This window comes from Ranitomeya variabilis, chromosome 3 (genome assembly GCF_051348905.1).
Source record: "Ranitomeya variabilis isolate aRanVar5 chromosome 3, aRanVar5.hap1, whole genome shotgun sequence".
NCBI classification, from domain to species: Eukaryota; Metazoa; Chordata; class Amphibia; order Anura; family Dendrobatidae; genus Ranitomeya; species Ranitomeya variabilis.
Window position 1 is genome coordinate 87,862,330 of NC_135234.1, and position 22,997 is coordinate 87,885,326.

General features: G+C 49.1%; 1 protein-coding gene across 2 annotated transcripts in view; it reads left to right on the plus strand.

Annotated features, from left to right (window-relative positions):
* Positions 1-2,549: 2,549 nt before the first annotated feature.
* Positions 2,550-22,997, plus strand: part of BLTP2 (bridge-like lipid transfer protein family member 2) — an 89,104-nt gene continuing 68,656 nt past the window's right edge. The window contains exons 1-11 of one of the 2 annotated variants that reach the window (XM_077294354.1): positions 2,550-2,825; positions 13,885-14,017; positions 16,216-16,265; positions 16,846-17,005; positions 18,639-18,757; positions 20,200-20,260; positions 20,487-20,700; positions 21,681-21,789; positions 21,874-21,998; positions 22,078-22,145; positions 22,247-22,392. In XM_077294354.1, the coding sequence (XP_077150469.1) occupies positions 2,758-2,825; positions 13,885-14,017; positions 16,216-16,265; positions 16,846-17,005; positions 18,639-18,757; positions 20,200-20,260; positions 20,487-20,700; positions 21,681-21,789; positions 21,874-21,998; positions 22,078-22,145; positions 22,247-22,392 (1,253 nt within the window). In that variant the 5' untranslated portion in view covers positions 2,550-2,757. The remainder of the gene's footprint in view (positions 2,826-13,884; positions 14,018-16,215; positions 16,266-16,845; positions 17,006-18,638; positions 18,758-20,199; positions 20,261-20,486; positions 20,701-21,680; positions 21,790-21,873; positions 21,999-22,077; positions 22,146-22,246; positions 22,393-22,997) is intronic. The other variant, XM_077294355.1, reaches the window with a different exon arrangement.

Sequence of the window (22,997 nt, forward strand, 5' to 3'; positions counted from 1 at the left end):
GCCACCTTGCTATTGTAAGGTGACATTAAGCCAGATTAATAATGGAGAGGCGTTAATTATGACACCTATCCATTATTAATCCAATTGTAGGAAAGGGTTAAAAAACACACACACACACATGATTACAAAGTAGTTTAATGAAATAAACACAGCGGTTGTTGTAATAATTTATTGCTCTCTCAATCCATCAGGAACACCCTCGCTTGGCAAAATAATAAACGCACAAGATACATACCTTCTGCTGTCAGATCAGGTCCCACGAAGTAATCCATCTGAAGGGGTTAACTAATATTACAGGCAGGAGCCCTGCTAAATGCAGCTGTGCTCGTGCCTGTAATTCCCCGGCGAATGAATGAAATGTAGGTCATTGACCTACATTTCCTTCAGTCGCGGTGATGCGCCCCCTGGTGGATGTCCTCATATGACCTGGAGCGTGGGAAAAAGTTCCCAGGCTGCAGTTTATGAGAACATCCACCAGAGGGCGCCTCACCGCGACTCAATGTAAGTACAGATCCAGCTTTCCTTTCAGCACCCGGGGATTACAGGCACCAGTGAGTGGTTTATCGCAGCTCGTGCCTGTAATATTAGTTAACCCCTTCAGATGGATTACCTCGTGGGACATGATCGGACATCAGAAGGTATGTATCTTGTGCGGTTATTATTTTGCCAAGCGAGGGTTTCCTGATGGATTGAGAGAACAATAAATTATTACAACAACCGCTGTGTTTATTTCATTAAACTACTTTTAAATCATGTGTGTGTGTTTTTTAACCCTTTCCTACAATTGGATTAATAATGGATAGGTGTCATAATTGACGCCTCTCCATTATTAATCTGGCTTAATGTCACCTTCCAATAGCAAGGTGGCATTAACCCTTCATTACCCCATATCCCACCACTACACGGGAGTGGGAAGAGAGTGGCCAAGTGCCAGAATAGGCGCATCTTCCAGATGTGCCTTTTCTGGGGTGGCTGGGGGCAGATGTTTTTAGCCACGGGGGGGCCAATAACCATGGACCCTCTCCTGGCTATTAATATCTGCCCTCAGTCACTGGCTTTACCGCTCTGGCGGAGAAAATTGCGCGGGAGCCCACGCCAATTTTTTCCGCCATTTAACCCTTTATTTCAGCAGCTACAGCGCTGAAATTTTGCACATACACACTACTAACATTAGTAATGTGGAATATGCAAAAAAAAGGGGGATATGAGATGGTTTACTGTATGTAATCATGTCTCATATCCTGTCGGGTTTGTGAAGGAGAAATGAGAAGCCGGCAATTGAATTAGCGGCTTTAATGCTATCTAGTGCTGCATTAAATATAAATATACATATATAGATGTCTCACTGACATCTATATATGTATATAGACACATTCTATGTGTATATATCTAGTCTATTCTAACCTGTCAGTGTGATTTTACTGTACACCGCGCTGAATTACCGGCTTTTCAAAGGACACCGGTGCGTAAAAATCGGACAGAACTCGCATGGTGCGAGTGCTGTGCGATTTTTTTCTCGCACCCATTGACTTGCATTGGCGAGTCTCGTCCGAGAATCGCAGCAATACGCAGCATGCTGCGATTTTTTTCTCAGCCGATCCAGATTTTTCTCAGTCCGATTTCGGCTGAGAAAAAAATCGCAAATCAAAAGACACCTATTAACTAACATTGGTCCGAGTGCAATCCGATTTTTTATCGGATTGCACGCGTCCGTTTTCCTCGCAAGTGGAAAGGGACCCTTAGGGTTAGGATCCCTAGGGTTAGGGTTAGGATCCCTTAGGGTTAGGATCCCTAGGGTTAGGGTTAGGATCCCTAGGGTTAGGGTCCCTAGGGTTACTAGGGATCCTAACCCTAGCTATTTCTGTTTATAGTTGGTTTTCTAGTTGATTTTGATGATTGGCAGCTGTCACACACTTCTCAGCATGCGTTTAAAAAACGCAAACACAGAAAAAAATGCATGTAAACGCGGCAAAACGCCGCATTTTTTTCTGCATGCAAAAACGTTTTGCCGCGTTTTAGGCTACGTTCACATTTGCGTTGTGCGCCGCAGCGTCGGCGCCGCAGCGCACAACGCAAACGAAAACGCGGCAAAACGCACGCTAAAACGCTGCGTTTTGCGCCGCATGCGTCGTTTTTGCCCGCAAGTTGGACGCAAAAAAAATGCAACTTGAAGCGTTTCTTGCGTCCAACGCTTGCGGCCATGCGGCGCAAAACGCAGCACAACGCATGTCCATGCGCCCCCATGTTAAGTATAGGGGCGCATGACGCATGCGGCGCCGCTGCGGCGCTGACCGCAAATGTGAACGTAGCCTTACATGCGCTTTTTCACCACCTGTGTTTTTTTTAAAAACGCTGCAGATCAAAACGCAAGTGTGAAACCAGCCTGGCCGTGTGCACACACCCGCAAGTAGTGCCCTGATGGAGACGCACATCACATAACGACTTCCTGATTATTGTAGAGATCGGAGGAATCATCACGATAATTATCCAGGAGGAGCAGAGTCACGATAAAGGATCACTTGTTGGCGAGAGGCAGAATCGCGATCCGCAGGTGCCGGCGCAGCACAGGCCGAGCACGGACACCGCGGCCTCCCCGCCTCCTCCTCACATGATGCCGCCGCGCTCGGCCCCCTCTCACTTCCTGTTCCCGGGATAGTGGCTCCGGAGGAGGAGGGACCTCCATGCTCCCCCGGATCGGTGTGACAGTGTCAGGCGCCGGTTGGCCGGTGTCGGTGGCCCGGGTTCTGGGTAGGCACCATGCCCCTCATCTCCGCGGTGCTGCTGGCGCTGCTGCTGCTGGCGGTGTGCGCCCTGCTGCTAGGACGGTGGGTACCGGGGGCAGAGCGGGGCCTGGGGCTGCCGGGAGGAGCTGTCAGACGTGGCGGTCACTGCTGCTGTCACCCCGAGCAGGGACATCGGTGCCGCTCCGGACACAGCCCCCTGACAAGATGCCGCACACACAGCTTGTAGCCAGTGTACATATACATGTGTGCCCCCTATATAACACCTGCCCCATACATGTATCCCCCTATATAAAACCCCGTACATGTATCCCGCTATATAACACCTACCTCATACATGTATCCCCCTGTATAACACATGCCTCATTCATGTATCCCCTATATAACACCTGCCCCGTACATGTATCCCCCTATATAACACCTACCTCATACATGTATCCCCTATATAACACATGCCTCATACATGTTTCCCCTATATAACACATGCCTCATACATGTATCCCCCTGTATAACACCTACCCCGTACATGTATCCCCCTATATAACACCTGCCCCGTACATGTATCCCCCTATATAACACCTGCCCCGTACATGTATCCCCCTATATAACACCTGCCCCGTACATGTATCCCCCTATATAACACCTGCCCCGTACATGTATCCCCTATATAACACCTGCCCCGTACATGTATCCCCCTATATAACACCTGCCCCGTACATGTATCCCCCTATATAACACCTGCCCCGTACATGTATCCCCCTATATAACACCTGCCCCGTACATGTATCCCCTATATAACACCTGCCCCGTACATGTATCCCCTATATAACACCTGCCCCGTACATGTATCCCCCTATATAACAACTATCACCATACATGTATCCCCCTATATAACAACTATCACCATACATGTATCCCCCTATATAACAACTATCACCATACATGTATCCCCCTATATAACACCCCGTACATGTATCCCCCTATATAACACCTGCCCCGTACATGTATCCCCCTATATAACAACTATCACCATACATGTATCCCCCTATATAACAACTATCACCATACATGTATCCCCCTATATAACACCTATCACCATACATGTTTCCCCACCCCGTGTCCTCGTCTCCCGGCCCACTGTGTTATCCGGAAATGCTCGGGTGCTAACCAACATGTTCCAGTCCGCGCGGCTGTTAGACAGCAGCAACACGTGCGGAGATTCCCTGTGTGTTCTGTAATCCCTGCATGTGTTGCTGCTGTCTAACAGCCGGGATACATGCAGCCACGGGGATTCGTACATATGTTTTGAGCACCCACAGATAGCCTTAAGGAGCACGATCGCTCACCACTACACGTCGCCTGTCCTGCTTTATACATATTAGTTACCCCCCATATGTATCGCCCACCCCTGTCCCGTCCTCCCACTTATTTTTCCCTCGGTGTCGCCCCGCCTGTGTACATGTCACCCGGCAGAGGTAGGAGTGACTGCAGTTTCAGACCAGCCCACAGCCAGTTTTCCATTTTCCCATGTTGTTCACATTGTGCAGAGACTGCAGGTATTTTGGGCTGCGGATATGGGTGTACCTCTGTACCGCGGGTCCACCCTGTGCCTCACACAATGCTGGGCTGGGTGCCTCGTGTTTACACAGGGCCTTTCCATGGGTCACCGGTGCTGCGCACACAGGAGAGATCACGGCACAGTCCACTGGACTTTTCTCTGCATCTTCACCATTAGTTTATGTTCACACTGAGGTTTTTTTGTGGATTTTGAAAAGGATCAGCTTCAAAATCAATATCAATGTGTATTCTAATATACTGTGTGAACAAAGCCGTATAGGAAGCTGTGAGCAGTCGTGTCCTGTGCGCAGTGTGACTCAGGCACTGTCTGCATTATGGCAGCTGGGTATGGTTTATGCGGAAAAGCTGCGGCATTTCAGAGAAAAGTGTCAGGGATCTGAGTGGTCCGGCACAGCCCCCGGCCAGCATCTCCCCACCCCTCACAAGTGTCAGAGATCTGAGTGGTCCTGAGCAGCCCCCGGCCAGCATCTCCCCACCCCTCACAAGTGTCAGGGATCTGAGTGGTCCTGAGCAGCCCCCGGCCAGCATCTCCCCACCCCTCACAAGTGTCAGGGATCTGAGTGGTCCGGAGCATCCCCTGGCCAGCATCTCCCCACCCCTCACAAGTGTCAGGGATCTGAGTGGTCCAGCGCAGCTCCCGGCCAGCGTCTCCCCACCCCTCACAAGTGTCAGGGATCTGAGTGGTCCGGAGCAGCCCCCGGCCAGCATCTCCCCACCCCTCACAAGTGTCAGGGATCTGAGTGGTCCGGAGCAGCCCCCGGCCAGCATCTCCCCACCCCTCACAAGTGTCAGGGATCTGAGTGGTCCGGAGCAGCCCCCGCCCAGCGTCTCCACACCCCTCACAAGTGTCAGGGATCTGAGTGGTCCGGCGCAGCCCCCGGCCAGCATCTCCCCACCCCTCACAAGTGTCAGGGACCTAAGTGGTCCGGCGCAGCCACCGGCCAGCGTCTCCCCACCCCTCACAAGTGTCAGGGATCTGAGTGGTCCGGAGCAGCCCCCGGCCAGCATCTCCCCACCCCTCACAAGTGTCAGGGATCTGAGTGGTCCGGAGCAGCCCCCGGCCAGCATCTCCCCACCCCTCACAAGTGTCAGGGATCTGAGTGGTCAGGCGCAGCCCCCGGCCAGCGTCTCCCCACCCTCACAAGTGTCAGGGATCTGAGTGGTCCGGCGCAGCCCCCGGTCAGCATCTCCCCACCCCTCACAAGTGTCAGGGATCTGAGCGGTCCGGAGAAGCCCCCGCCCAGCGTCTCCCCACCCCTCACAAGTGTCAGGGATCTGAGTGGTCTGGCGCAGCCCCTGGCCAGCATCTCCCCACCCCTCACAAGTGTCAGGGATCTGAGTGGTCCGGAGCAGCCCCCGCCCAGCGTCTCCACACCCCTCACAAGTGTCAGGGATCTGAGTGGTCCGGCGCAGCCCCCGGCCAGCATCTCCCCACCCCTCACAAGTGTCAGGGATCTGAGTGGTCCGGCGCAGCCACCGGCCAGCGTCTCCCCACCCCTCACAAGTGTCAGGGATCTGAGTGGTCCGGCGAAGCCACCGGCCAGCGTCTCCCCACCCTCACTGAGTGTATAGGAAGAGACCTCTCAGTCTAGAGGTGCAGGACGGTGGGAAGCCGCAGAGGACGTCATCGGACCCTTCTAGTCCCTGGTTGCATTTTCAAACCGATTTTTTCCTGATTTTTTTTATTATTTTTTATTTTTTTATCCCCGATGGGGCAGTTTTATCCATGTTGGCAAATAGAGCAGTGTGTCAGATGTCGGACGGCCGCTCCATTCATTGTCCAGCATGCGCAGTGCCCCTCCATTTTACAGGGGGGATGTAAGTTCCCTGTTCTGCCGATCCGTGCAGGTTAGAGGTCGGACCGCCACTGATCAACAAGGTCTCAGCACCAATGCCATGGATAGGTGATAACTTGTTTTCACTGAACAACCTCTTTAATGTTTCAAGTCTTAGCCGGTGAGGTCCACCCTTGTAGTGTCTATGGCGGTCCCTTTGGTAGCTAAGAGGTGCTCCCTTCATGTAGAATTCCTTCAATAGCAAAGAATTTGGTGCCAACATTTACCGGAGCTGCAGAATCCCAGGTCCCCTGACCGCGGTAATGTGTCAGTAGCGAGGAGGCCACCGGTGGGAATCTCCCTGATCTGCACATGGCAGAAATAAAGTGGTGACATTGTGTGTGAGTTGGTTGTCACACATCTCCTATATTATGGCCGCCTGACTCCCCGCGTACGTGACATGTACTTGTTACCGCATTAGCTGCTCTTTTTCACAGTAGATGGATGTGTGGATCCTATAACTCTGATACACTGGAAACTGAATGTGCAGCTAATGTTGGTTTGTTTAGTTTTTTTTTTATTTTCTATATAATTGTTTTAAATAAAATCTGTCAGCAGTGAATGACTGTTCTGACCAGGCGCTCGCTGCACCTTTCCACTTGTTTTCCATCTTTCTCTGCCCTCCTCTTACTTGATTGACAGAGATGGGAGGTGTAATGAATTCCTATGGCAAACCAAGGGTTCACTGAGCCCCTCTACTTTCGTGTGATCATTTTTCTTTGTGCTGACAGGATGCCTTCAATTTTTCTATCACATAAATGATTTTACATCTTCCATTCCGAAGACGTCTCCCCAGTAAGGGTACTGATGCCACATAATGTATCCACTTGTCGAGGGTCCCACCTTCTCAGATGCCGTCACTTCCTAGAAAAAAGTGGCAATGATGCGAAAATAAACTGTGTAAACTTGTTTCCTGTGAGCTCCCATTGACTTTTTTTGTATGTGGATGGACCCCCATTGATTTTTGTTTTAGCACTAACCCTTCATTGTACTTTTGGACACTGTAATGGATGTCGCTCAGCTTTACAAGTAAAATATATGATTAAAGAGTTTTTTCCGTCTGAAAAAAAAATAAAAAAAAGGTTTACATTAATTTTATGTGACTGCAGAATTGTGACAATGTGGAACTCTGACGCTGTCCCGACGGTGCCGGCACGGGTTCAGTGATTGCTCTGTGCATGGAGAGCAGCGGATGTAACCGGGTGCTGGCACTGACTGACAGCAGCTCTGCACGGGGGCCGGCTGTCAGTCAGTACTGGGGGCGCAGTTACAGCTGTCGCTCTCAGAGCGGTGACTGAACCCAAATGCTACTAAGGGGAATAAAAAGGGGTCTTAAGTGCGGCCACCGGGCAGGATCACAACGCTGTTACCCTGCAGATTAACCATGTATCTGCAGGTAATAGCAATTTTACTCTGTCGCCTCATTGGGGGACACAGGACCATGGGTGTTATGCTGCTGTCCACTAGGAGGCGACACTATGCATAAAATGAAAAAGATTAACTGTGGCTCCTCCTGTGCAGTATACACCCCTGGACGGCATCAGCCTTCTTCAGTTTTTGCTTAGTGTCGCATAGGAGGCACACCTAAAAGATTTTTACTCCGTTTTTTCCGACGGGATTACAGATGAAGAAAAGAGGGTCTCCTGTGAGACTCCCGGCATGGCTCCTTCCTCGGCCCCCTATTACGGGGTGCCCAGTTGAAGTAGAGATGGCTATTCCCCATGTTGCTCCTTCCCCAGTCCCTCGGGTGCTGGTTCGAAGTCGAGACCCCCCCTCCTTCCCCAATTCCTTTTGGCTTCTGGGTTGAGGTCGAGGCGAGGATAAAGGCCCCTGAAGGTGACAACAGCACCCTCCCTATCCCCCTCTGGGGGTATTAGGTTGAGACACCTCAGGTAGGGCCTGTACAGGCAGCATTCTACAGCTCCCAGCAATGGGCCAGCACACTGCGCCTGCATCCAGGGACCCCAGCCCAGCTGCGGGCTCCTGTTGGGGCCGGGGGGAGTGCAGGCAGGCATGGTACAGACAGACACAGGGCTCCCTGCGCCCCTGTCTCTGCGGCAGCACCAGCTCTATACTGCCTCAGGGAGACCCCTACCGGGCTCCCCCTTCCGCTTATATCCCCACCTCCATCCTGCCTTTAAATCCGGAGGGGTCCGGTTCAGATACGACCCCCTCCCGGACTTTTGCGACGGCCTGGAGCCCCTTCTGGGCCTCAGGCATCTAATTTAGGCCCCGACTTCGGCCTAGCTGAAGCTGCCGCCTCCTCTCCGCCCCCCAGCCCGCCCCCCGGATGACAAATATGACACTCTACAGTGTCATACAGTGGGTGGATCGAGACAGGGCGTGTTTTTACACAGTTTTGCCGCCTTTTTCCAGCTCTCCGCCCCCTTCTCCTCCTTTCCTCTCTGTCTCAGCAGCCATTTTCGGCTGCAGATTAACCCTGCATCTCCCGGTCTGCAGAACCAGGCAACCAGTCTCCGGGGGGCACAGGACTGTGCACCTTCGGCGCTGGACCTAGGGGCACACTGGTGGGGTAAGATCACAGCTGGGTTTTTTACTCAGCTGTGAATCCATATTACCTATAAGGCTCCCCTATAGGTTTCTCTACCCCTGTAAGGTCCTCTGCTGGCAGCACTTCTGCACTCTGTGCACTATGCCGGGCTCAAGGTCCAAGAGAACCAGGCAGAACTGCTATTATGCATTCTGCACAGCCTGCGGGACCGCTCTCCCCAGTAGTAGCACGTACCCGCATTGTCAGAACTGTATACAAACTAATGTGTCAGAGCCCCAAGAAGCCCTTGCCAATGCCTCGGTGTCTAATGCCTCGCCGGAATGGGCTACTCAGATATCGCAATCTATGACTCAGTCTATAGATAACCTAACCTCCACATTGCTTCAGGCTCTGCAGGGTCATGCCCCGGCTATGACCGTTACCCAGCAAAGGGAGAGCTTGACTCAGGAACAAGATGACCTTGGCACATCCACGTCTAGGTCAGGACACAAGCGGACCCATAGATCAAGTCCATCTGCGTCATCCCATAGCACACGGTCATCCCCCTCTAGGGAGAGACACCGTAGCTCCAGGTCATCTAGACCGTCCCATTCCAAGGACAGACAATGCAGATCTCCGCAATCCCCGACCAGAGAAGGCATCCTCCCCAGCCCACTCAGCAGGGGACGCCTCAGTGATACACAGGATTCGGAAGGCATCTGTGACTCTGACTCAGACAGAGACACGGAGGGGTCCCTGATCCCAATCCCTCCTAGCAATACAGCGCTAGTTGAGTACATAATTTCATCCATCCATCGGGTGCTGGACATTTCTGATCCGCCACCAGAGGCCCCAGAACATAAGATTTCCTTTGAAGAACCTCTGAAGCCGCCTAAGGTTTTCTCTAACCACCCAGAGTTTAAGGCGATCCTTAAAAAGCAGCTCTCACAGCCTGAGAAAAAATTCACTAATTGCAAATATCTGGAGGCGAGGTACCCCTTCCCACAGAAGGACACCAAGGAATGGACAGATCCACCTGAAGTGGACCCCCCAGTCTCTAGGCTAGCAGCACAGACTCTCCTTTCACTGCCAGATAGCTCAACCCTCAGGGACGCAGCAGACCGGCAGTTAGAACGCATGGCTCGTTCACTTTTCGAGGCAGCAGGGGCCTCCCTGGCTCCCACGTTCGCCTCAGTTTGGGCTGCCAAGGCCATTCTGGCCTGGGCAAAGAATTTACAAGCTCTCCAAGCATCCGCTCCTGAGCTGTCGGACCAAGCGGTTCAAATAGCAGTTGTAGCAGACTACATGCTCCAAGCAGCTCTGGATTCAGCAAGGGGAGTAGCGGGGATAGCATCAAACGCCATCACGATTCGGCGTATCCTCTGGCTGCGGGAATTGAAAGCGGACGCAGCCTCAAAGAAGTCCCTCACGCACCTCCCCTACCTCAGTGGGAGACTTTTCGGTGAACAGTTGGACACTATGATATCCAACGCCACCGGGGGTAAGAGTACTTCTCTTCCTCAACTGAAACCTAAACGCACTTACAAGAAGCGTAACCAAACTCGATTCCGATCCTTTCGGAATTCCTCCGGCTGGTCCGTCTCGCGTCCAGCACAAAATCGTAACCGTTCCCCACGCAGGGACAACTCACGATCGACGCAAAGGTCGGACAAGACCTGGCAGTCAAAAGCAGGCCAGCCTAAGCCCAGAGGAGGAAAATCTCAGACTTTCTCCTCATCATGACTCACGGACTCCGGAAGACACCACACCAGTAGGCGGCCGACTTTTGCTCTTTCATCAAGTCTGGCTGCCTATTACAGAAGACAGGTGGGTCATGGAACTAGTGTCTTCCGGATACAAAATAGACTTCACCTCCAACCCACTGGACCGGTTCTTCCTCTCTGTCCCCCCAAAACCGCCAGCCAAGGCTCGTGCCTACCACCAAGCGGTCTCCTCGCTTTTTCAAGCAGGAGTCATAGTACCGGTACCCACGACCGACCGCTTCCGAGGGTTCTACTCCAATCTATTCGTAGTTCCCAAGAAAGGAGGCAGCGTACGGCCCATACTAGACCTAAAACAGCTCAACAAATATGTACGGGTCCGTCATTTCCGCATGGAGTCCCTTCGGTCCATCATTGCGTCCATGGAGAAGGGAGAATATCTCGCCTCCATAGACATACAAGACGCATACCTGCATATACCCATTGCACCTGCCCATCAGAGGTTTCTCAGGTTCGCAATAGGCCAGGACCACTACCAATTCGTGGCTCTCCCTTTCGGACTCGCCACGGCTCCCAGAGTGTTCACCAAGGTCATGGCAGCAACCATGGACGTCCTGCATTCCAGAGGCATAGTAGTCATTCCATACCTGGACGATCTACTCATCAAGGCGCCCACCTTCAAGGACTGCGAGCTCAGCGTCTCAATCACAACCGATACTCTGTCGCATGGGCTGGTTAATCAACCTACAAAAGTCATCACCAACCCCGAGTCAGTCCCTGACCTTCCTGGGAATGTTATTCAACAACTCCAGGGGTCTAGTGCTCCTTCCCAAGGACAAGGCACTGGCTCTCCGACTAGCAGTTCGCACCCTCCTCCGCAAACCCCCTCAATCTCTCCGGTTTGCCATGAGAGTCCTCGGCAAGATGGCAGCAGCAATAGAAGCTGTCCCATTTGCCCAGTTTCACCTCAGTCCTCCAACTAGCCATTCTCAAGTCCTGGGACAGGAACCCCTTTTCTCTCGACAGGGAGTTCCAGATAACGTCGTCAACCAGGATGTCCCTGCACTGGTGGCTCAAGCCAACCTCGCTAGCAAAGGGGAAATCCTTTCTCACAGGTCAATGGAAGGTTCTGACCACCGACGCGAGCCTGACGGGTTGGGGTGCAGTGCACCTACACCACAGGGCAAGTGGTGCCCAGTGGAAGCGACCATGCCAATCAACATCCTGGAAATTCGTGCCATCCTTCTGGCATTGAGGGCCTTCCATCACCTACTGGCAGTCTCTCACATCAGCATACAGTCGGACAATGCCACGGCTGTGGCATATGTGAATCACCAAGGGGGGACCCGCAGTACCCAGGCGATGCGAGAAGTGTCACGCATCCTCCGCTGGGCGGAGGACACAGGGTCGGTTCTTTCGGCGGTCCACATTCCGGGTGTGGACAACTGGGAAGCAGACTTCCTCATCCGACAAGGAATAGACTCGGGAGAGTGGTCTCTCCATCCCGAAATTTGCCAAGGTCTCCAACTTCATTGCCAGAACACACGATCCGCGGTCGCTCGGAGCAGACGCTCTGGTTCAGGACTGGACCCAGTTCCAGCTTCTGTACATTTTCCACCTCTCCCCCTGATATCCAGAGTGGTGAGGAAGATCAAACAAGAGGGAGTTCTAACCATCCTAATTGCACCGGACTGGCCCAGACGCACATGGTACGCCGACATCGTACAACTCATAGCAGACGCCCCCTGGCGTCTCCCCGACCGCCACGATCTTCTATCACAAGGCCCGTTCTACCACCAGAACTCAGGGGCTCTCAATTTGACGGCGTGGCCCTTGAGACCTGGGTTCTAACCCAGGCAGGGCTCTCGACGGACGTCATTGGAACCATGATCAGAGCACGGATACCAGCATCTGCCAAGATTTATTACCGTACCTGGAAAGCTTTCTTTACCTGGTGCGAATCTCGTGGCCAGATCCCACTCCCTTATTCCCTACCCAAAGTACTTGGTTTTCTCCAATCGGGTCTGGAGGCCAGGCTGTCATTGGGCTCGCTTAAGAGCCAGGTGTCAGCCCTCTCAGTGCTTTTTCGAAGGCGCATTGCTACCAAGCCGCAAGTAAGGACTTTCCTTCAGGGGGTTTCCCGATTGGTTCCCACCTACAGACGACCACTAGAAACGTGGGACCTCAACCTGGTCCTGACAGCATTGCAGGAACCACCCTTCGAACCCCTTAAGGAGGTCCCGCTCCGCCTTCTTTCCCAGAAGGTGGTTTTCCTGGTGGCAATCACCTTGCTACGCAGGGTGTCTGAACTGACAGCACTCTCCTGCAGACGGCCTTTCCTGGCATTTCACCAGGACAAGGTAGTTCTTCGTACGGTCCCATCCTTCCTTCCGAAGGTTGTGTCCGACTTCCACCTCAATGAGGAAATTTCACTACCATCCCATTGTCCGGTTCATAGAGTGGAGAAGGCTCTGCATACACTTGACCTCGTCAGGGCATTGCGTATATACGTGTCTAGGACTGCATCCTTCCGGAGGTCTGATTCTCTTTTCCTCCTTCCGGAAGGCGGCCACAAGGGTCTGCCAGCTTCCAAAGCTACCCTTGCCAGGTGGATCAAATCCACCATACAAGAGGCCTACCGCCTTAAGAATTCTCCTCTTCCAGCCGGTATTACGGCACACTCTACACGGGCGGTAGGGGCCTCCTGGGCCATTCGGCACCAGGCTTCGGCACAACAAGTGTGTAAGGCGGCCACTTGGACTAGCTTACACACGTTTACTAAACACTACAGGGTTCATACCCAGTCCTCAGCGGACGCGAGCCTGAGTAGATGTGTCCTGCAGGCGGCGGTGCCCTAAGTATAGGGGCCTGTCTGCACAATATTCGTCCATTGCTTCCCACCCAGGGACTGCTTTAGGACATCCCATGGTCCTGTGTCCCCCAATGAGGCGACAGAGTAAAGGAGATTTTTGTGTACTCACCGTAAAATCTCTTTCTCTTAGCCTCTAATTGGGGGACACAGCTCCCACCCTGTTGCCCTTTCCGGGCCGTTGTAACTGTTGAGTTCTCATATTGTTTTCTTGAGCTCGTACATAGTTGCCTTCTTACAGGCATAATTATGTTATTCATGTTACGTTCCTCCTACTGCTTTTGCACAAAACTGGGGAAGGCTGATGCCGTCCAGGGGTGTATACTGCACAGGAGGAGCCACAGTTAATCTTTTTCAGATTATGCATAGTGTCGCCTCCTAGTGGACAGCAGCATAACACCCATGGTCCTGTGTCCCCCAATTAGAGGCTAAGAGAAAGAGATTTTACGGTGAGTACACAAAAATCTCCTTTTTTTTTTTTCACGAGACAGGTTCCTTTTAAGAAAAAGGCAGATTAATGTATTTATGTACTATTTGACATAATGTAACAGATCAAGATTGTATTTAATGTAGAAGTTGTAAGTGGAAGGATCTGCTATATCCTGGTGGGATGAATGACGTGTAATAAATGAATGTATCCCATCCGTAGATGGCTGCTTTATCGCCTGGCCAGTAGCTGGTGTCAGAGGAAACTTGGCGCAGAGCTGAGGATCGGAAGCCTTGGGTTCTTTTGGTTTCAGAACATCAGTTTGAAGTTTGGAAAACAGCAGCAGCAAACCCTGGTGAGTTGTGTATCCGGAGATGTGAGGAGAACAGGAATGGCACTTCCTAAATACATTTTCCAGGAACGCTAGGTAGATAAGGAACATCACTCATGGACTTGGCTTGATGCTTCCTTATTTCCTGTGACGTGAATGTTCTTGTTTTCCTTCTGTGCTTTGGGTCTGTATATAGTGGAGTAATCAGGACACCAGATCTAGGGTGGTAGCCTGCAGCTATGTATGCGCTGTACGTCTTATTATGCAGCTTACAAGTATTATTTGGAGTAAATATAGGCGGGGGCATACTGTTACAGCAGTTCTTAAAATTGTCTTCTCATCTCAGACAGTCATAGAATAGCTACAATATTTTCCTTAAATGTCTGATGAATGTGGGTCCCACTTCAGGGACACTCGCCCACACCCGGAGTAGGTCCTCGTCTTGCACCTCTGTTGATGGAAAAAGTGGCCTCCACATGCACAGCACGCAACATACATTTCTGTTTGAGTTCTGAAAATAGCCGATGAGACTTGCTAACAGCGTCATATAGGTTTTTGAGACTGGAACACTCTGGTCAGGATAGCCGTGGCCAGTCCATGCATTGTGGTCCGTCTTTGGACTGATTTGGATTGACGTTTGCATGCGTCTTAAGGACAAGTAACAAGTATGAGAGTAGTGGACAACCCCTTTATGTAGACAATTGTAAAATCATACATTTCTTATCTAGTTAGCATTTGACCATTTATTTTACTTCTTTTTTTTTTTTTCCTTCTTTTGTGAAAGTTTCACTGTTTGTACATTGTTCCAGTGTTTGTATTACTTTCCATAATTGCATAGTATTACCAAAAATCTTATAACGTGTCAGCGTATTGGACGAGATTCTTCATTTCAGATGGTACATGTCATAAAAAATATATTCTTGCCTAAAAAGCTGGATTTTATATCATGTCTAACACTGTTGCTGTTGAGAATGAATTTGACTCTCCGGGCAGCGCATTCCAGAGATCTGGTGCAGCACGAGAAAAGTCTGGGAGTGGAGCGCACTGATTGTGGAGGAGTATCCTAGATTTTTTTGGCAGAACATAGATCAATTTTAAGGAAATCTGCCATTGCACAAACCACTTTTAACAATAAACACTCAAAGAACCTATAAGGTAGTCATGGCGCTGTGTGTGCATTACTCAAAAGATCGGCTTGGGAGTCATTAGATTTCATTTATCTGCTTTAAATGATGCAACAGTGTCCACTGAAGCACAACACCTTCATCATCGTAGACATGCTCTTTATTAATGAATTTTTAATTATTTTTTTTGGTATTTTTTTTTTCTGTGTCCCCCTTGTACTGGCTGAGATGTCTACAGTCTACATGATCATCAAATGTCGTGCTCGTGTCCTGCCCATTAGAATGGATATTGTGCACGTATCCCAGCAGTTAAGGGGAGAGGCGCCATCATGGGCACCCTTAACCTGATGCAGAAGTGAGTGAAGCCGATCAACTCCTTTAAGTTTTTTTAACTATTTGCTGACTGCCCAAAATGTTAAAATGTCGGGCAATCTGTAAATAAGGTTGCAGTGACATTTTCGAAGTCCTTGCACAGTCAGCAGCTGCAGAAGTGGGGAGCTGCGATCAGATTTCTGCCAGACCCCCCATATAGACGGTTTCTTGCCCTCCCTTTCACCCTGATCACTGTATACACAGCACTGAACTAATACTATGGATAGTTCAGGAAACGATGCTTCCTGCCACCGTCCCAGCATTCATGTGATCACCGAGTGCCAGGAAGGTGCAGGAATAGCAGGGACCTAGATCATCTCCGTAGTGTAGTCAGATGGCCGAATTTGCCCTGTAGCTGGGGCTAATACCAGCCTTCTTCTATAGGAATCTGAATATAAAAAAATAAATTAACCCCCACGTGAATTATTATTATTTTTTTTTTAAGTGAACAAGACTTTAGAAGTCTTAAAACTTCATGTGGAAAAGAATCCTGAGATGTATGTGAGCATGAATGGGGAAAGGGCCGGTCTGCAACTGGTTAAATGCCGATACAAGCAGTAGCTTGCAGGCCTGACGTCGGCTCTGTGTGTCTGACGGGAGCCTGCTAAAAGTATGCAATGACTAGCTTTCTGGGACGTCGTTTAGGTGTCTTGTCGTGCTGCTTTCAAGACTAAAATAAAAATGAGCCTTAAATTGTTTTAATGGATGTTTCTTTGCCTATTTTAGGAAATTGACAGTATCTGGATATCTAGCAAGCTGCTGAACCATGAGCTGCCGTAAGTACTGCAATCTGTGGGTGGGTAGGGTGCAGGCAATGTCCTGAGGTTCTGACATGAGTGATGGGCGGCTGTTAGTGATGATTGACTGCTCGGATGAGGTGTTATCTGACCATGCTCTGGTGCTAACCCAGTGACTGTGACCTGCTCAAATAATATATGTTCGAGTCTCCGCGGCTGCATGTCTCACGGCTTTTCGAAAGCTGCCACACATGTAGGGACTACCTAACAAACAGGGTCCCTGCATGTGCTGCAACTATCAAACAGCCGTGAGACATGCAGCTGCGGAGACTTGAACATGTTTTTCGAGTACGCTGAAGACACTCTGTAACACAGGAGCATGCTCAGATAACACCTTTTCCGAGCACGGATGCTCATCATTGGTGGCCGTGCATACAGCACGTTATTGGAGGTCTCAGCAGGCAGGTGTCACGTTTTGGAGGTTTGTCCAGACCAGAATATACATGTAATATTTCTATAGCTTTTATACCTGTGTAATGCGGGGCGCAGGGCTTTCTTACATGGCAATGGCAGTAAGATCATCATGTGTTTTTTTTTTTTTTTTATAATTTACTTCCAGTCACTACTTTGCTCTGTGTTTTGGGGAAGTGCGCATCCGAACGGATCTACAGGGGTTTTCACCGCCACAAACACAGGTCCCTGATTCTTTGTCTGACGTCACATCAGAACATGTTGGGAAAACGTCCTTTAACCCATCAATACTGAAAATCTTTTCTCAGGTACGTAACTTCTGCTCAATTCTGCAGTTCTGACATTCTCCACTTCTTTTTATCTATTTTCCAGTTGTTCTGAAAGTGGAAAGTGCAAGCAGTTTTGATGGTACAAAGCTACTGGCAGGGATGGGTAGGAGACCTGCCTAAATTATACGTTGAGTACTTTATTGCACCGTGATTCTAAAAATGTTTTCTGGCTCCAACTGTGCCCACAAGTCCAACACCGGCATAGGCTATCTCCGCAATGCTTTCAGATCTCTATAGCCAGATATCCAAACCCTTCCAGCTCCTCCTGATTGAGATCTGTCGCGCCCAATCCTTGTAGATTGTAGCCATCAATCAAGATCAGTGGGGAAGAGTTAGAGTTCTCACTACAGACACCAAAGAACACGTCAGGATTCGGGGCTGCCCCTGGAGCAGCTGCACCAGAATACAACTCATTCCAAAAGTCACGGTATGACCTAAAGGCTCCACCCAGGTCAGGTTAGGCAGGTCTCCAGGTTTCTGTTCTATCCCTGTTAGCAGTTTTGCTCCATCGTAACAGATTCCTTTTATAGGGGTTGTCCAGTGTAAATAAGTTGTCAGCTATCCACAAGATAGGTGACCATTTCTTGATTGGTGGTTTTCTGACCACTTGGAACTGCACCGAGTGGCAGAGCGGGGAACTTTATTCCCTTTAGACTGGAGCTGCTGTGCTCCTCTGTGACCTCCACTTCATTCATTCCCTATGGGGCTACGAAGTGTTGCATTTTACTTTTTCATGCAGCCCCATACAGAATGAATAGAGCATAAAAATAAAGTGTCCAGACGGGTTTAAAGATTCCTTGTTTTGTCGATCATTGCTGGACGCAGCAGTCAGACCCCCTATGATCCGTAAGTTATCACCGATCCTAACCTTTGTGGGCACGCGCCCGGGGCACCTTGTCCTTTGTGGGCATGCGCACGGGGCACCTTGTCCTTTGTGGGCATGCGCACGGGGCACCTTGTCTTATGTGGACACGCGCCCGGGGCACCCTGTCCTTTGTGGGCACCTTGTCCTTTATGGGTACGTGCCCAGGACACGTTGTCTTTTGTGGGCACGCGCCCAGGACACCTTGTCTTTTGTGGGCACGCGCCCGGGGCACCTTGTCTTTTGTGGGGACGCGCGCTGGACTCCTTGAGACAGCCGGGCAATAGATATAATCTGCCAGGCCTAAGGAAGAGATCAGAGGCAAACGATGAAACAATCATTTTATGTTGGTGTTGAATGATCATATATTACTGTAATAAATGATCGTCTTCTGTGTCTGTGGCACAATCAATAAATGTAAAAGGTGCTGATGGTTGGCGCTGATAATTGTCTTTTCTTGATGGAAATGTCTATTCGATCCTCAGGAATTACTTTTCAAAACAATCATTGTTTGGAGGTATGAAAGTCATTCCATGTAATGAGGCTTGAGTGTCCTGTGTGTTTGGACTATTGTATATTAATTGGGGGGGAAGGCGCAGCAAAAAGTTGAATCTTGAAAATGTGGCTTTTTCCTACAGTTTCGTCTGCTGTGGCGGGTTTCTCCCAGTCTGTGACTCTACCCTATTTGGGACTTATGTCTGTTACTATCATGAGATGACGTTTTACACTCCTCTTCTTCTTGTTTCGCAGCTGCTTTCTGTGCACTTGGACTCGGTAAATATCATGGTTCTCAATGTGGCCGTCTCAGAGTCTCTGTGGCACATGACGCTAACAAAGACAGCCATTGTACTGGACAGTGATGGAAAAAGGTAACCATTTACTTTAGTAACTGATCCTTAAAGTGAATCTGTCACCCCTGGATGAATGTAAGCTATTACTATGGGCATACAGGTAATAGAATGGTTAAACCAGTCTTACCTTATGCCTCATAGCTGCGGTGTGGAGAAAATCAATTTTAATGTTATATGGTAATGACTTCTTCCAGGTTCCTGGCGAGTGGTGCCTGGCAGAAGTCCCTGCCTCCTGTCCTTATTATAATAGCGTAGCAAAAGAGGTGAAACAGCGGCACCACCCATAAAACGGAGGGTAAATCGGACACACGCTTGCACACAGGTGTGCTTCGCAACGGAGGTGCTAGCGTCGGGAAAATAAGTGATTGGAATAGCAAATATGTAGAAAAAAGGAAACGCTGCACTCACCGATATTGCGGACGACAAGTCTTCTTTATTAAAGATTCATGCAAAAGACATCTTCACGTCCTGTCTCACACACTCCTCACCTCCTATCCCCTGTGCCGTGAAGATGTCTTTTGCATGAATCTTTAATAAAGAAGACTTGTCGTCCGCAATATCGGTGAGTGCAGCGTTTCCTTTTTTCTACATATTTGCTTATTATAATAGCACCCCCCCCCCCCCCCCCCATCAGCATCATACTGACCTGTGATGAGCAGGTGCGGCTCTATAATCCCACGCATGCCTCATGCACTTACGCGGTTATGTTAACCTTATCGGCCCTTCTATGCACAGTCTTTATCGATATTCTGCACAGACGCCGGCGAGTCTCTGCTACTGCACAGGTCAGTGTGATGTGCATGGGAAGGGCTGCTATTATAATGAAGTCAGAAGGCAGGAATTTTTCCAGGCATCGCATGCCCTGGAGCCTGGAAGAAATCATTAACATATAGCATAACTGCATTTCTCAACATCTACACTGCAGCTATGAGGCATACAGGTAAGACTGGTTTAGCCATTCTATTACCTGTATGTCCATAGTAATAGATTAAATTCGCCGGCACCATCTCCATGACTGAACGCTGCCGGGGTAAATAAAGTTAGTTTCCTCTCAGCAGCGGGGCTCCAAGTGCGGGTGCTGAGCAGGTTCAGAACGCTGTTAACCCTATATGTGCAGGTTAATAGTGTTATTTTACATGACAGGTCACCTTTAGCACCACATGACTGATACTTTACTCAGGTATGCATGGGGCTTTTAGGTTTATTAGGTACATGGCTTATGTGATTGACCCTATTAACAATCAATTAGGATTCCATGCCTGTGGTGTAGAAGACATGGTAGATCCAGCAGAGCTCTGAAACGTCAGTAATATACCGAAAACCATATCTCAAGTGTGAACAGAGTCTGACACCTGTATCTGTTTCTCAATATGTTCTGTGTTGTAAGTCTATAATCTGTTAATGTCTAAAGCTTAAATCCTACTGAGCAATGCTTTATTAATGTCCTGTTTTCCGTGCAGGATGGACTGTACGCTGAGCCTCACCCAGCTTACCAGCAAGTTACTGAAGAGCAGTAATCAGGTTGGTGTCATGCACAATCATTAGGGTTTTCGGCTCCCAAACCCTCAATGGTAACCACTGCTCCTCCAATACTTTCCTACCTCTCCTAGTGGATGTGTTTGTACACATGAAGCAAAAATTTGAATCATTCCAGAACATAGACAAAATGCCATTATCTGAAAATAAAGAATGCAATTCCATCCATATGAGAGGTGTCACTTTGCTGACCACTTTTCTCCCCCTGCAGGATAATGCCTGTCTGGCAGAGCTCTCTCTGGCTCTTACTGTGGAGTGCAGCATCCATGAGAAGAGCTTACAGGCAATCGCTCTGCGGGTGCGGAGCCTGAACGGGGAGATGCACGAGGGTCTGTTCCACAGTGAGTTGCTGCAGAAAAGACTTGTCTCATCAGTGCCGGCGAACACTGGAGAGAGCAGCAGTACGGAGGAAGGAGAAAACTCAGGTTGGCACCAAGGGCATCAAAAGTGAAATGTTGACACATCTAGAACGTGCCCGCTCCATATCAATCACTATCAGGATTTTCTGTGTGCATAAGAATGGTTGGGATAAAACGTGACTGCTTCCAAAACACTTTGATCTGATTCTTGGAAAGCAAAAAAATGCATAATGATTGCAAGATGTGGACACTGTTTTATAAGCTTTTGGTCTTTATACCAACTGTGGCACGTACTTTATAAATTGCAGTTTTCATGTAAGTGGATGTTTACACGGAGCTTATACAATACAGAATCGGAGTTTCTGCAGATTGCAGCCATGAAAATCCACAGCATAAAGCCACGATCAGTATTTGGTCAGCATTTTGCATCAGTATTTGTAAGACAAACCAGGATAAGAACAAAGAAAAAGTATACTAGAAACATGTCACCACTTCTGTATTTATCACCCACTCCTGGTTTTGGCTTATAAATACTGATCATGTGAACGTGGCCTAAATCTGACAATCCACAGCGCAGGTGAGTTTACCCTGCAGATTTTTTATGCAGCATGAGGATAAGTATTGGTAAATGTCACCCACATTGCTACTGTTTAATACACTGGGGATCTTCCATCTTCAAATCTGCAGCAAAAACCCTGCAGCATATTTGCTACATGGAAATCCAGGGTAACCTTATTAGTCCAAATGACCTTAGACTTTTGCCAAGTCACACTTCACGTAACATAGGTCTACACAAGACACTAGATTATATTCCAGAGACGGAAAAGTGTTGACAAAGAATAAAATAAAACAATTTTTTTTATTGATATTACACTAAATTGAGATCATGGTTAAAACAAGATGCCCCATGACATGACAGTTATATGAGGTAGAAGACAATTTGTCTCCTCCAAGATGGCGCCGGCGGCACCTGCAGAGTAGCATCTGTTGCATCAAGTATTAATCAGGTGTCCAGATTGGTTACGATGTTCTTCTCCCCTTCACAGGAGACATCATGGCTCCTAAGTGGCTACAGCTGGTAGAGCGGTTACCTTGTAAGCTGGATGTGGGGTTTGAGAGCAGCACTGTGGTCCTGTCTATGAACAGTCAGCAAAGGTAATTCCTGTGTGAGAAGATGGACGGAGAAGATACAGGAGATTGAGGTCTAGTTGATGTTTTAGCTCCCTCTTGACTCCTCAGGCTCTTAAACTGGACTCTGAAACTTCTGAAGTTTTCTTATACGCGGGAGGAGGATCAGCTGCCCATGCGAAAGTTCATAGGCACCTCCGAACTGGCACAGATGAGTTCTGAGCTCCTAATAGAGGGTATGTGGAAAGTTGTAACTGCGGAACATAATGGAATTGCAGATTAAATATGGAGGATAACTCTGGCTTTTGTCTTCAGATGGTTTGCTGCTGTCGCAGAGCCGGCAAAGGATCCTCTGCCTAAATCATCTCAAGGCCGGTGTTCAGGTGAGATGTAACAGATCAGCCTGCTGCGAGAATCTGAGCGCGGTGTGCATGGTTCTTGTGGCTTGACGTTGTCTTACTATTACCCTCCGTACACCCCTTAGGTCACCTCTATCGATATCCAGAGTATCGTGGCTCTCAATACTTGCATCATTCACTACCGCCACCAGGAGTTCTCTCATTGGTTCAGCTTGCTGGCACTGGATCGCCAAATGCACAGGGTCTCTAAAGCCTCAACCAAAAATAGTCGGTAAGATTAGATCTTGTAGCAAATTCTCAACTTTTTTTTTTTTATTATTTTTCTAGACCGAATATGTGGCTTTGTACATTTTAATTGTGGTTTAGATGGTGATAATTGAACAAGTTCTTTGTTTCACTTCTTTCTTTCGCTGGGTAGTCTGAATAGTTAAACCTCAAACTACGAATATATATGTATTTTTGGCTCCGTTCCCATTTGCTTTTATGACTTACCCCATTGGTTTATAATAAGATCTGGTTTGTCCATGAACCTGCGATAAAATCGACAGTGGAGTAATAGAACAGTTTGTTCACAAAGCCTTGTATCCATCTCTCCCTTTATAGCATATCTTTCCTTGTTATTTACGGGCTTTTATGATTTCAGAGAGAGCCTCTCTCCCAGCTGCAGTTTGCCTAAAGGCAAAGCCTTAGCGAACAAGTGTGCAGTCACTTTGTTACTGCAGACTTGTGAATCCTCACAGTGTGCGCACTGCGCTGTAAGGATTTTCCAGGAGCGGGCGATAATGTGACTTGCATAGTTCCGGCCACATTCCGACTAGACGTGTCCGGCCTCGCTCAATCCGCTTGCATTGAGCAAGACCACACACGACTAGTCTG